This window comes from Oncorhynchus nerka, linkage group LG10, assembly GCF_034236695.1.
Source record: "Oncorhynchus nerka isolate Pitt River linkage group LG10, Oner_Uvic_2.0, whole genome shotgun sequence".
NCBI classification, from domain to species: Eukaryota; Metazoa; Chordata; class Actinopteri; order Salmoniformes; family Salmonidae; genus Oncorhynchus; species Oncorhynchus nerka.
In genome coordinates this window covers 64,463,206-64,475,809 of record NC_088405.1, presented here as the reverse complement: position 1 = coordinate 64,475,809, position 12,604 = coordinate 64,463,206, and the positions used below count along the sequence as shown (strand labels likewise).

At 41.6% G+C, this 12,604-nt stretch overlaps 1 protein-coding gene across 2 annotated transcripts in view; it reads right to left on the bottom strand.

Moving 5' to 3' along the window:
• LOC115135834 (phospholipase D2-like) overlaps window positions 1-12,604 on the bottom strand; it is a 42,545-nt gene that overhangs the window by 29,357 nt on the left and 584 nt on the right. For both annotated transcript variants that reach the window (XM_029670956.2, XM_029670957.2), the window contains exons 2-15: window positions 8,734-8,887; window positions 8,452-8,582; window positions 8,176-8,318; window positions 7,911-8,004; window positions 7,571-7,636; window positions 7,426-7,484; window positions 7,056-7,301; window positions 5,748-5,891; window positions 5,560-5,643; window positions 5,101-5,179; window positions 4,479-4,589; window positions 4,033-4,242; window positions 3,726-3,909; window positions 3,473-3,591 (exon numbers count right to left, since the gene is read on the bottom strand). In XM_029670956.2, coding sequence (XP_029526816.1) covers window positions 3,473-3,591; window positions 3,726-3,909; window positions 4,033-4,242; window positions 4,479-4,589; window positions 5,101-5,179; window positions 5,560-5,643; window positions 5,748-5,891; window positions 7,056-7,301; window positions 7,426-7,484; window positions 7,571-7,636; window positions 7,911-8,004; window positions 8,176-8,318; window positions 8,452-8,582; window positions 8,734-8,875 — 1,812 coding nt within the window. In that variant the 5' untranslated portion in view covers window positions 8,876-8,887. The remainder of the gene's footprint in view (window positions 1-3,472; window positions 3,592-3,725; window positions 3,910-4,032; window positions 4,243-4,478; window positions 4,590-5,100; window positions 5,180-5,559; window positions 5,644-5,747; window positions 5,892-7,055; window positions 7,302-7,425; window positions 7,485-7,570; window positions 7,637-7,910; window positions 8,005-8,175; window positions 8,319-8,451; window positions 8,583-8,733; window positions 8,888-12,604) is intronic.

Here is a 12,604-nt window from a genome sequence, read left to right as displayed (position 1 = left end):
ATGCCCATTGAAAGCACAGTAAAGGAAAACGGTTTTAAGTAATTGACTTTTGAAGGTTGTATAACTCAGCCATTGAGACTAAACAAAGATATTCCCATGTACACTTAGAGCTGCGTCAGTAGGTTGACTGGTGAGCTTAATGTGGTTCATTTGATCATCAGATTCTAAACACTGATGTTTAGAGTCCCACAATAAGAGTGAAAACACTAATATTTGATGTAAACTCTACACGGTTGTGTTCTGTGAGTGTCACTGAGTAGGTGGATACTCCATTACGTGAGTGCAACATCCATAGGGTTAGGCTGTACAGTGCATATACAGTTGAAGTCAGAAGTTTACATACATACTCATGTTTTCACAATTCCTGACATTTAATACTAGTAAAAATTCCCTGTCTTAGATCAGTTAGGATCACCACTTTATTTTAAGAATGTGAAATGTCAGAATAATAGTAGAGAGAAGTATTTATTTCAGCTTTTATTTCTTTCATCACACCCAGTGGGTCAGAAGTTTACATAAACTCAATTTGTATATGGTAGCATTGCCTTTAAATTGTTTAACCTGGGACAAACGTTTCAGGTAGCCATCCACAAGCTTCCCACAATAAATTGGGTGAATTTTGGCCCATTCTTCTTGACAGAGCTAGTGTAACTGAGTCAGGTTTGGAGGCATCCTTGCTCGCACACACTTTCAGTTCTGCCCACAAATGTTCTATAGGATGAGGTCAGGGCTTTGTGATGGCCACTCCAATACCTTGACTTTGTTGTCCTTAAGCAATTTTCCACAACTTTGGAAGTATGCTTGGGGTCATTGTCCATTTGGAAGACCCATTTGCGACCAAGCTTCAACTTCCTGACTGATGTCTTGAGATGTTGCTTTAATATATCCACATAATTTATTCCTCATGATGCCATCTATTTTGTGAAGTGCACCAGTCCTTCCTGCAGCAAAGCACCCCCACAACATGACGCTGCCATCCCCGTGCTTCACGGTTGGGATGGTGTTCTTCGGCTTACAAGCCTCCCCCTTTTTCCTCCAAACATAACAATGGTCATTATGGCCAAACAGTTCTATTTTTGTTTCATCAGACCGGTGGACATTTCAGATGTCATTACAGATGAACATGGTACCTTCAGGCATTTGGAAATTGCTACCAAGGATGAACCAGACTTGTGGAGGTCTACAATTTTTTTCTGAGGTCTTGGCTGATTTCTTTTGATTTTCCCATGATGTCAAGCAAAGAGGGACTGAGTTTGAAGGTAGGCCTTGAAATACATCCACAGGTACACCTCCAATTGACTCAAATTATGACAATTCGCCCATCAGAAGCTTCTAAGCCATGACATCATTTTCTGGAATTTTCTGGAATTTTCCAAGCTGTTTAAAGGCACAGTCAACGTGCGTATGTAAACTTCTGACCCACTGGAATTGTGACACAATGAATTATAATTGAAATAATCTGCCTGTAAACAATTGTTGGAAAAATTGTAGATGTCCTAACTGACTTGCCAAAACTATAGTTTGTTAACAAGAAATTTGTGGAGTGGTTCTAAAACTAGTTTTAATGACTCCAACCTAAGTGTATGTAAACTTCCGACTTCAACTGTAAGTATGCTCCCAAAGCAATTCTAAAGTCTAATACATCCAGTGCAATTTCAACCGATTTGAATGATTGTCTTCTGTTGTATTTATATAACATTCCGTTATTGTTTAGCATTAACTAGTCGAAATATGGCATGATTACACTACTTGTATCCGTTTAAATTCACTTTCAATAGTTGTTTTTTTTATTTTGAATGCAACCCACAAATTCATCTATTGTGGCTAGCTTCACACAGGTAGAGATGCTGGACATGGGCTAGTCCAGCATCCAAATCAGATCTGCATATACAATCAAGATGGTCAAATGGCAGAGTTGTTCGTTTGGCACTGTTGATCAGCACAGATTTGGATAAAATGTTAAGAAGAAAGGAGAAGGTGTGTATTGGAATCTATTCTAGAAATTTGAAACTGGTGAGTTTTTCTGATGCTAGTAAGCATCCATTTGCACAATGGAGTGCCCAACTGCACTGTATACATGTGCATTTGTTTCAGTGAAATTTGGCTAGCTTTTACCTTAGCTTGGACTATGGATTAGCTAGCCAGCTAGTGTTGCAAAATACCATTGTTTGCATTCTAAGGTAACAGCGTGACCGTTTGCCCAAAATTTGGTGTTGGTTTTGAACTGATGTACGTTAGCAAAGACAGTACAGTATGAAGATAGGCTAAAACTGCTTCTCCAATAGAAATCCCCGATCACACTTATAGGCGACGTCATGGCGAAGTTTTCTAGCTATGCTCATGTTGTAGAAACACATCATCGGGTCTAGCACCGAAATGCGCATTTGCAGGCCGTGAAATCGAAGGCACCCGTACGAAAAAAAATTGCATTAAGAGTGCAGTATAACTGCAGAATGCCCCAACTACTGCGTCCAAATAACAGTTTTTTTTTACTGCAGTAACATTGCAGTCCAAAATACCACAGTCGAATGCATTTTACTGCAGTTTCAAAACGGCAATCTTTTTTGTAAGGGCACTCCTTCGATAAAGTTGTTTTTGACAAATGAAAACATGTCAGTTTGTCCCTTTCACGAGATTGGTGTAATAAAATGTTCAACTACTGGAATCTCAGTTGTGCCTTTAGATTTCGAGAAAATAAACTGCTAAGGAAGAATATTTCACTTCTCTCATTGACTTCTCAAACCCCAAACCCTGGCTTGGTCTGATTGTTTCGCAAGTCTCGCGATGTTGCGCCTCTGCGTTTAGAAACTCTGTGACGTTAGGTAGATAGCTATGTTTTGTTGGAAAATGTAGGACTGGCATTTGATGGGCTCCCGAGTGACGCAGTGGTCTAAGGCACTGCATCTCAATACAGACCCTGGTTCAATTCCAGGCTGAATCACAACTGGCCGTGATTGGGAGTCCAATAGGGCGGCGCACAATTGGCCCAGCATCGTCCGGGTTAGGGTAGGGTTTGGCCGGGATGTCCTTGTCCCATCGTGCTCTATCGACTCCTTGTGGTGGGTCGGGCACATGCACGCTGACTTCGGTCGCCAGTTGTACGTTGTTTCCTCCGACACATTGGTGTGGCTGGCATCTGGGTTTAGTGAGCAGTGCGGCTTGGCAAAGTTGTGTTTTGGAGGATGCATGGCTCTCAACCTTTGCCTCTCCTGAGTCTTTACGGCAATTGCAGCGATGGGACAATTGGATATGACAAGAATTGTGTGGGAGGGGACAAACTGTTTTTGCTTTGTCATTATGGGGTATTGTGTGTAGATTGATGAGGGGGGAAACAATTGAATCCATTTTAGAATAAGGCTGTAACATAACAAAAATGTGGAAAAAGGTCAAGGGGTCTGAATACTTTCTGAATGCACATCAAAGTAAAGTCATGAAAGAAAGATCCTTAGGAACCTCTTATTTGGGTTCTGACCTTGGCAAAGTTCCAGCGCTGGATGAAGTGGCGGGCCACATCCCTGGCAGCTTTGCCGTGGAGTGCAGCAGACAAGTCACGCCACGGCATACGGGGCACCTCAGTGCGGTCAATGTTGTCTGGGGAACAAAGGACTTTACATTTAAGAATGAGCCCTCTTGGGTGTGTTGTGTATGCATGTACGTGTGTGTTAGTGAGTGCGGGAGTAATAGGGGGGGGTTATGAATTGAGCTATCGTGTGTGCATACTGTACCTTCGAATGGGCGGTCCAGTTGGACCCAGTCCTTCCTGATGAAGTTGCTGTAGTCCTTGCCAAGCCACAACTGGGTGTTGTTCTTCAGGTCCACATGGTTGACCTCCTTGACCTCCTCTGGCTCTGTAGGCTTTGGATCCTGGGCCAAGTCTGACCCATCCACCTGGTCACCCGAATCAGCTGCCTAGGGGGCAGAGTAGGACAGTCTGGTAATGAAGTCACCGCTCAACACCAGGTAACACTGAACTATGGATTACCAGAACAGAACAACACAAGATAATCTTGACTTTGTCTTGAGGTGTCTCACTTCTGGCTCAGCCAGTGGAGCCTTTGGTTCTTCTTCAGAGATATGATTGGTTGTCTCCGTATCAGTCAACCGGTACTGACTGTCGTCCCACCTCCCAAAGGCCAGGTCCAAGCCTCCCACAAAAGCCACTGATTGGTCAATGGCCACCATCTTCTCATGATGGGCCCACAGAAACACCACCGCGGACATGTGGTTGGGGTGTCGCATCACCTGTTAGGAAGATGTTAGGGAAGCTAAGGACACAAATCTAATAAAGTTTTGAATTTAAATTAAAATACCCAGATTAACATAACATAGTAATGAAAGCATGAGGATGTGTATGATTCCTCTGTTTAGTGTGACACTGTGCTACAATGTTAGGACTAAGAGCCAGCTATGTGGATTGGTTTTTCAGGTGTAAAGCACCACCTGACCACAGAGCAGAGATTGGAGCGTCTCAGACAGACCTTGATGTTGGGGTGCATGTCCATCAGTGTCCTCTTGCTGTGGCCACTGTTGATGCCCAGGGCCATTTCCACCTCCTTGTACAGGAGCACACATACTTTGACACCTTGTTCCTGCACAGAGAAAAGAAAGGATGGATATACACAGGAGGTAGTCTGGCTGATACCAAAGTCCTTCTGACTTCAGAGTCTGGAAAGGCTGTTTTGATGTTGTCGGCACGATGCGTTGATAATGAAGGGGGCTGTGCTGTTACTGGTTGGGTCTCCTCAGTGTCTTTCTCACTCAAACGCCCACAGGCACAGCCACACACACCCCCAGAGTGCCACCCCCTTCCATTACAACTGTTTGATTTTCAAACCAAACAATCTCAACCCCCCAGGAAAAAATTACATTCCAGAGAACCAACCAACCAATCAAGATTTCATTAACAGGCAGCCTCCTTTTCAGACCAGTGGGTCACAGCTGTGTGGTCATGAGGTACACTTTTGCCAGGCTACACAGAAGGTGGAAAGGATGAGGAAAGGAGGGATTAACCTTCAGTGCATTCAGAGGAGAGGAGGGAGGAGAGGTAAAAGGGAGACTAGAAACATGTTGATAGGAGAAAGTTGGGAAGTAGATTCGTACTGCTTTGCGTTTGAGGATCTGGTCCAGGCGCCAGTATGTGTCTGTAGCTGGCCTCTTCAGGAAAACCTCTGGGCTGAGCCTGGGAGGGAGGGAGGGAGGGAGGGAGAGAGAGACATATTCACCATGCAATGTTAACCATGTACATATTTACACTGTGTCCTGCTATTTACAGACTAATTCGAAACAAACCTAATACATGTTGGAAACAGTGATCTCCGTTGACACGGAGATCAAATACTTGTTTTGTTGGCTGTATGCTCTTATTTAGCTCACGGCAGAGCCATTTTCTACAGTATAATGTATATGGCTCTGGATAACCACTCTCTATAATTATGGAGAGCACTGTGCTTACATCAGTACAAGTCTTGGAACACACAGTAGGCTTACTAGCCATAGAGATACACTGTATAATAATAGAATGTTCAAATATATTTATATGGTGCTAGCTCTGCTTCTCACCACCAGTCTGTGATGAATATCTCCTCCTTGGCCTGCTCCAGAGCATCAGCCAGGTCTGCAAAGTAGCCACTTCCATTTACATACCTTTAATATGACCAAATCATAAACAGAGACATTACATTCAAGTTAAGGGTGTATACAGCATGTACACATACCACATTATCATCTAATTGGAAGCAACATCTGACCATTTAGTCAGTGTGTTCTCCCGTGGCGGGGCAAAGCCCCCAAAGCGTTGGACCTGGAGGAATTCACAGGGCTCAGCCAGCCTATTGATCTCATGGCTCCACCAGTGAGCCTGTCTGTAGCTGTTACATTTGATGACCAGATTCCTACACACAGAAAAAAAAACACTCATGTAAGAACACAATAGAGATGGGCACGGTTATTCGAACAGATGTTATTATTCGATTACTTGGGAGAGTAATCATTTTTATAAAAAGGCTTTGTCTATTATAATTTTTTAAGGCTTTGTCCAAAATTAAATGATCTGATATTGCGAAATCTTTTTTTTAATTTAACCTTTATTTAACTAGGCAAGTCAGTTAAGAACAAATTCTTAGTCTACAATGACGGCCTCTCCCAGCCAAACCCTCCCCTAACCCAGACGACGCTGGGCCAATTGTGCGCGGTCCTATGGGACTCCCGATCACGGCCGGTTGTGATACAGCTCGGGATCTAACCAGGGTCTATAGTGACACCTCTAGCACTGAGATGCAGTGCCTTAGACAGCTGCGCCACTCGGCGGCCTACAAGAATAGACCATTACAGACAAAATGGTAATAAAACTATGTTTTATGAGTGTGCCGCATAAAAAAGACAAACCGGTAGCTTACACACGTTTCACACTGGTTTTAATGTCTATGGTTTCACACATGTAGCTTGTTGTTATTGTCAGTCAAACAAAGCGGAGCTACATTCAGAGGCTCCAAGTGTAGCAAGTGAAGTGGGCGATTTCTAACCAATGCCAAATGGAATTAAACTTATGGAAATAAAAAGGCTAAATGAAAAGGAGTAGGCTATAATGATGAACCAACAGGTGTGTGTGTGGTTTCATATGAATGGAGTTGTTGTAGACATTGGATGGGGAGTGCAGCAAAATAGCCTCTATTAGCTTTGCTACTTTAGCTGGCTAACTTATCTGGCTGCAGTAGCTAGCTATTTCACAACAATTTGATGTAGTCAAGACAGGCCAGGTTTCCATTAAAGTAAAACATTTATCATAATTATTTAAAAACATGTATTTCGACTATCCGGATATCCGAAAAAATATCATGGCATTATTTGAATAATGAAATAATTTCAAATGCCCATCCCGAGAATACACATACACGAGTTTACACAGCGAGACAATACTTGCCCGCACAAATACACAAACAGCTAGGAATTGACTCATAAATAAGAAAAACAGTTAGGAATACAAGTGTCTATTTGAGGGTACACTTTTGAGTGTCTGTCAAAAAGTAATCATATTTTGGATTCCACTATGAACTTACCTGGTGAAGTTCTGAATGCAAACCCCATACTTGGTGTCAGTATATGCACGACCCACTTGAACTTTGAACTCCGGGTCAAAGACCAGTACGAAGCAGACGACCCCATTTTCCCGGTTCATATAGAGCAGGAAGGAGTCCTTGACCACCAGCCAGCGCTTTGACCAGCGAAAGCAGAACTGGTGATGACCAATACAGTTCAACCCCTGGATACGGTGACCTCCTGACCTTTTGAAGATGGAACCCTCCCTGAAACACAATGACATCACTCACACAGACATAGAATCAGTCACATTAAAATATACTGAATAACACTGTCTCTCTTTTTCATATAACATCACACACACTCTCATAGACTATTAATAGTGCTTACAGGCCTTTGGGTCCAAGCTCACTGACAAAGGAGAGAGCACTGACATCAAGGAATTCCAGCTGGAATCAGAACAAGATAGGATGTGCTATCATCACTGTCTGACAATGAATGGTAATTGGTGTATGTGTGTGCCATCTTAACTCACCATGCCGTGATAGTTCTTACAAAAGGAATTCTCCAGAAGGCCGTTTAGGTATTCCTCAAGGTATTTCTATAACAGAGAGATCAGACATCAGAACTGACTGGACCTACATTATCAAATGTCAACAAATCAAATGGTCCGATAGACAGAAGAACCCCTGATAATGATTTTAAAAAGTCACAAGATTGATCCCTCGTTTTTTGTGTGGAGGGAATTATCTACAACTATGTAGATGTAAGACTGAGTGATGTGTGGCTCTCTGTCTGCATGTGTACCATGGTGTTTATCAGTGTCTGTCTTTTTGTATACAGTATGTGTGGTTCCATGGTTGTAAGAGTGATACCGGTTTGCTGGAAGTTCGTCTCATCCTTTCAGTCCCGTGTAGACTTGGCATCTCCTCTGTCATAGCCCTCAGTTGCGCTCTCTGGGCTGCAAATCTAAAAAATAAACATTTTAATATTCTAAACATTTTACTGCTTTAACTCGTACCAAAATCACAACAGGCCTTCACTCTGATTTGAAGTACATCCCCTCTAAACAAATTATTCTCAGCACAGATAATGGGTTGATTTGCATGTCTGAGTTCTGATTGGTGCTCTGAGTCGGACCTTCCCAGAGGCAGGAAGTGGGCCATCATCTTGTGCTTGTAGAGGTCACGGTGCAGCTCCTGGAAGTGCTTGTACTTCCTTTTAACCGTCCAGGTGAACTTGCCATGGGCCAGCTTCACAGTGTACAGAGTGCACACACGGACCTGGAAGAGAAAACATACCATTGACTTGTGTAGCCGACACATAATGTAAACATGTGCTCATGTGGAAAGGTACAGGTGTGCATATAATATACAGACACATGAATAAACACTATGTACACACACACACACACACCTTGGAGCGCGTAGTGTATCTCTCGGTGCTGTCCACTCTGCAGATGACTGGAGTCCCAGGCAGTAACACAGGCACACCTGCCTCCTTCACATCAAGCAGATGATGGACCACCAGGAAGGGACGACTTTCCTCTGTGGGGAGATCAGATGACACAGGCAATCTATTACAGAATAATTCAATACCACTACTGAAGTCTTATCAGTCTAATGTGATGTAAAGGTATTTGGATGGAGGGAATAAAACATTATAGGCTACATCAACAACTAGGGTCTGTGTCCTCACCTCCTTCCCTCATGAGGCCATCCAGCTCTTCCTTGCTCAGCTCACAGTCGTCCGTGATGAAGTGCTTTGTCTTTTGGGCCTCCGCCGCTCCCCCATCTGGACATGGAGGGGTATTGCAGCATGCTGGTGCTGGACTGGCCATTGTGCCCTATCCCTTTCATCACAAAGAAAAATTCCACTAAATATGAATCACATTCCATCACCATAATCTTTCAAACATCTCGCTATAGTATCCAGAAAAAAACCTTAATCTAGCTGAATTTACTGTATTACATAGAAAATACTTGACAATAGTGGAACTGTACAATGCAATAACAGCCATTTAGACTAATTGCAGGCCTGTGTCAATAAGGCCGAGAATTTTTTCAGACACGTTATCTATGAAGTACATTACATTAAAGGCCACCTAACACAGATGACTATAAATAGTGGGGAGAACTGATCTATGAACTAGGAGAGACTGGGGCTTCACATGTCTAAATATAATCCTGGGACCTTTCAAGTGCCTCAGACACTGCAGTGAACCAGATAACACCGATCACACACCACCACACCATCTGAAGAGGAACAAATGACATGATAACAGCATCAAAAAGTACAACCGTGTGTTGGTGGTGTATACCTGGTTTTATCATCAGCGGTGTGACACATAAGAAGTCTTGGAGGGAGCACACACAATGAGAGAGAAGGGTCTGTGCAAATGCGTGTGGGAAGAGGGATCTGATTGGATGAGTAGATTTTGTTTCCAGGGCAACCAAGTCCAAGGTGAAACAAAATCGAGAGAGAGAGAGAGCGATGCATTGACAAAATGTGCATCACTGTCTCCACGTCTCTTACTATGCAGAGTATCAGCCTAGCTCTGACAGTGGTCTTGGTACTGTATCTACATTGTCTTTGCTGTAATGCAGGACAGATTCTAGTAAGCTGTACAAGTCTCACCATAGGGACTGTCGCTAGGGGACCCTACAGTGGTTCCTAATTCCCAGCATAAATCTATACCCACTGGTGAGTTTGTGCTGTAGGCTTATTCTGAGTCATGGATAAAGAAACATTTGTTGTTTTCATTTGGAGGGAAACATTTCTGAATTGTGGATGGGTCAACACACCAAAACATGAGAAATGTTATTAAGTGTGCACACTGGACACTGCACAGCAAATTACAATCCCAAAGTTCACTCTATTGCTTTCTCTAGGTAGCATCTTGTCATCTATGGATAAATGGCAATTGCAGAACAAAAAAACATTTACAGCACAAGGAAACACAAAAAGCATTTAAATCCATGGATTGCTGCCAATTTGGTGGCTCCAAAATGATTGCAAAACAAACTACCATGTAATCAAAATCTACAATCAGCCAGATATTTGCTTAATTTATTACACCATAATCAACATTCTCTAGAAAATATCTACTGTCTAGCCAGTCAGTCATTCAAATGACAGGCCTATTGCCTACTATAGATTTCCCCACTGAAGCCATCATTCTATTTTCCATAGCCTCCACCCATTCCCCCTGCAGTTAAATATAAGTTCCAAAGCGCTCTAGAAAAAAACGGAACATCTTGGCATGTGAGTGGGACTCAGGGGTAGACGTAACATAGTAAATGAAAATCAGGGACGTTCAAATTAGCATATGTTACGTTTCGTATTGTATGTATTAATTTGTGGATTTCTATCATCACATTTTGTATGATATAGAGCAGGTTCCCCAACTGGCGGTCCAGGTTTTATTTGGCCCCCCAAGTTTTCTGAGATTTTTTATTGTTGGACATAAGACTGAAAACACCAGGAAATCAGCTCCTAATGATTTTAAGTTTGGAAATCTGTTCATGTATTGCCACGCATAACAAAGAGGCATATATGATCGTATATAAAATGTAAGCAAGGTTTGAAATTATTATGTTTCAATCAAATATTATATCTGTTCAGGTTTCTTGCGGTCAATTTGCATTCTACAAATTATTTGTAATTATGTTTTGGCCTCTGACCATCTGCTCAAGAAAAAATAAACTGCCCGCAGCTGAATCTAGTTGATGATCCCTGATATAAGGTGTACAATCAAAAACATATTTTGATCAATGAGTGAAATAATATGTTAATTGTGTAGATAATGGCCTAAGAAACCAATGGTCCAAACCTCATGTCTCTATCATAATCCATTCAAAACTTACTGGCATTTTTACCTTTGTAGGATTGTCAACAATAGGGCGACTAAACTCAAAGGAGACCAGAGACAAAGTGGCAAAAATCGGAGAAATAGTATCGCATCATCTAGGCTGGATGCTGTCCGAGAAAGAAGGTTACCTGACAGGCTCACCATTGAACTCTACATCTTTCTTCTCAAATGAGGATGACAGCGTAGCCTAGTGGTTAGAGCATTGAACTAGTAACCGGAAGGTTGCAAGTTCAAACCCCCGAGCTGACAAGGTACAAATCTGTTGTTCTGCAGGCAGTTAACCCACTGTTCCTAGGCCGTCATTGAAAATAAGAATTTGTTCTTAACTGACTTGCCTAGTTAAATAAAGGTAAAATAAAATTTAAAAAATCAAGAGGTAAGATAGATATAGATTGTGATACAACATGTATTTTAGTATATGCTCTTCATATTAATGCAACGTTTCTGTTCTTTTTCCAAGACTTCTTACAAAAGAAAGCGTATCTCTGAAATGTCAACAGAGCCTTTTAACAATTCATTCAGCTCGTGTCATGCTAATTATGCTATTTGCGACCCGCGGAACAACTTTTTTTTTTGTTTTTTTTTTGGGTTGACGATGACCACAAAATGTTAAATCCTCATAAGTTTCGAGTGAGAGAACTCCACCGCTCTTTCAATAGAGCTCGGTGCTAATTATCGGATGTATTAGGTTATGAAATCTGACTTTTTGATATAATGTGATATGTTGGAGAAAACTCCACTGAAAGATTCAAAACCATATTTGTCTTGGTAAAATGTATTTAATAGCATAAGGAAGTGAAATGTCATCACCAATGCACATTTTCACCAACTCTGGGAAGAGTGGGTGGACACCGTATATTATGTTACAAATTACAATTCGTATGACATGAATTTGCAATATGTATGATATGTTAAGAATTCCAATTAGTTGTTGCTGTGGTTAAGGTTAGGAGTTAGGTTAAAGGGTAAGATTAGCTGACATGCTATGTAGTTGCAAAGTAGCTAAAAAGTAGTAAGTAGTTCCAAAGCTGCTAATTATTTAAAATACTAAAGTTGTCTGTGATGAGATTTGAACACGCAACTTTGGTTTGCTAGATATTCATGTTATACACCCACCCAATCACCCTCCTTCAGTTTTTGCCTTAAGGAAAACTGATGTTAGAGGGTTCCTCACCCTGAAAGTAGTCTATGGGCCGAGAGAGTAGATTGCACGGTACAGTTATTTAAAAAGCCACTACAAACTTCAGCTAACCTTAGCCACAAGCTAACAATCAATGGAAGTGATGGGGCCATATGAGCATGTTTATTAAAAAAATTAAGAATGTCCAAAACACTGGAAATGAACTAGTTTTATATTACTTAAAGGCGATTTGACTCACATACCCACATCACTTCAATTGATTAACTTGTGGTGGCTAAAGTTAGCTGAAGTTTGTAGTGGCTGTTTAAAGAAAACTGAACCATGGAATACAGTTTCCCCTGGCCCATAGACTACTTTTAGAGTGAGGAACCATTTAACATCAAGTTGTACAATAGTGAACTACTCCTGTAAGTAACCTTTGGTCTTATGTAACCATACCAAACATAACATATTATACTAATGAGTGGCCGATCCTTTTAATTTACTATATTACGTCTAGTGTATGATACCAGGTTGGAGAACGAAGGCGCAGACAGAATTGACAATGTGAAACTATA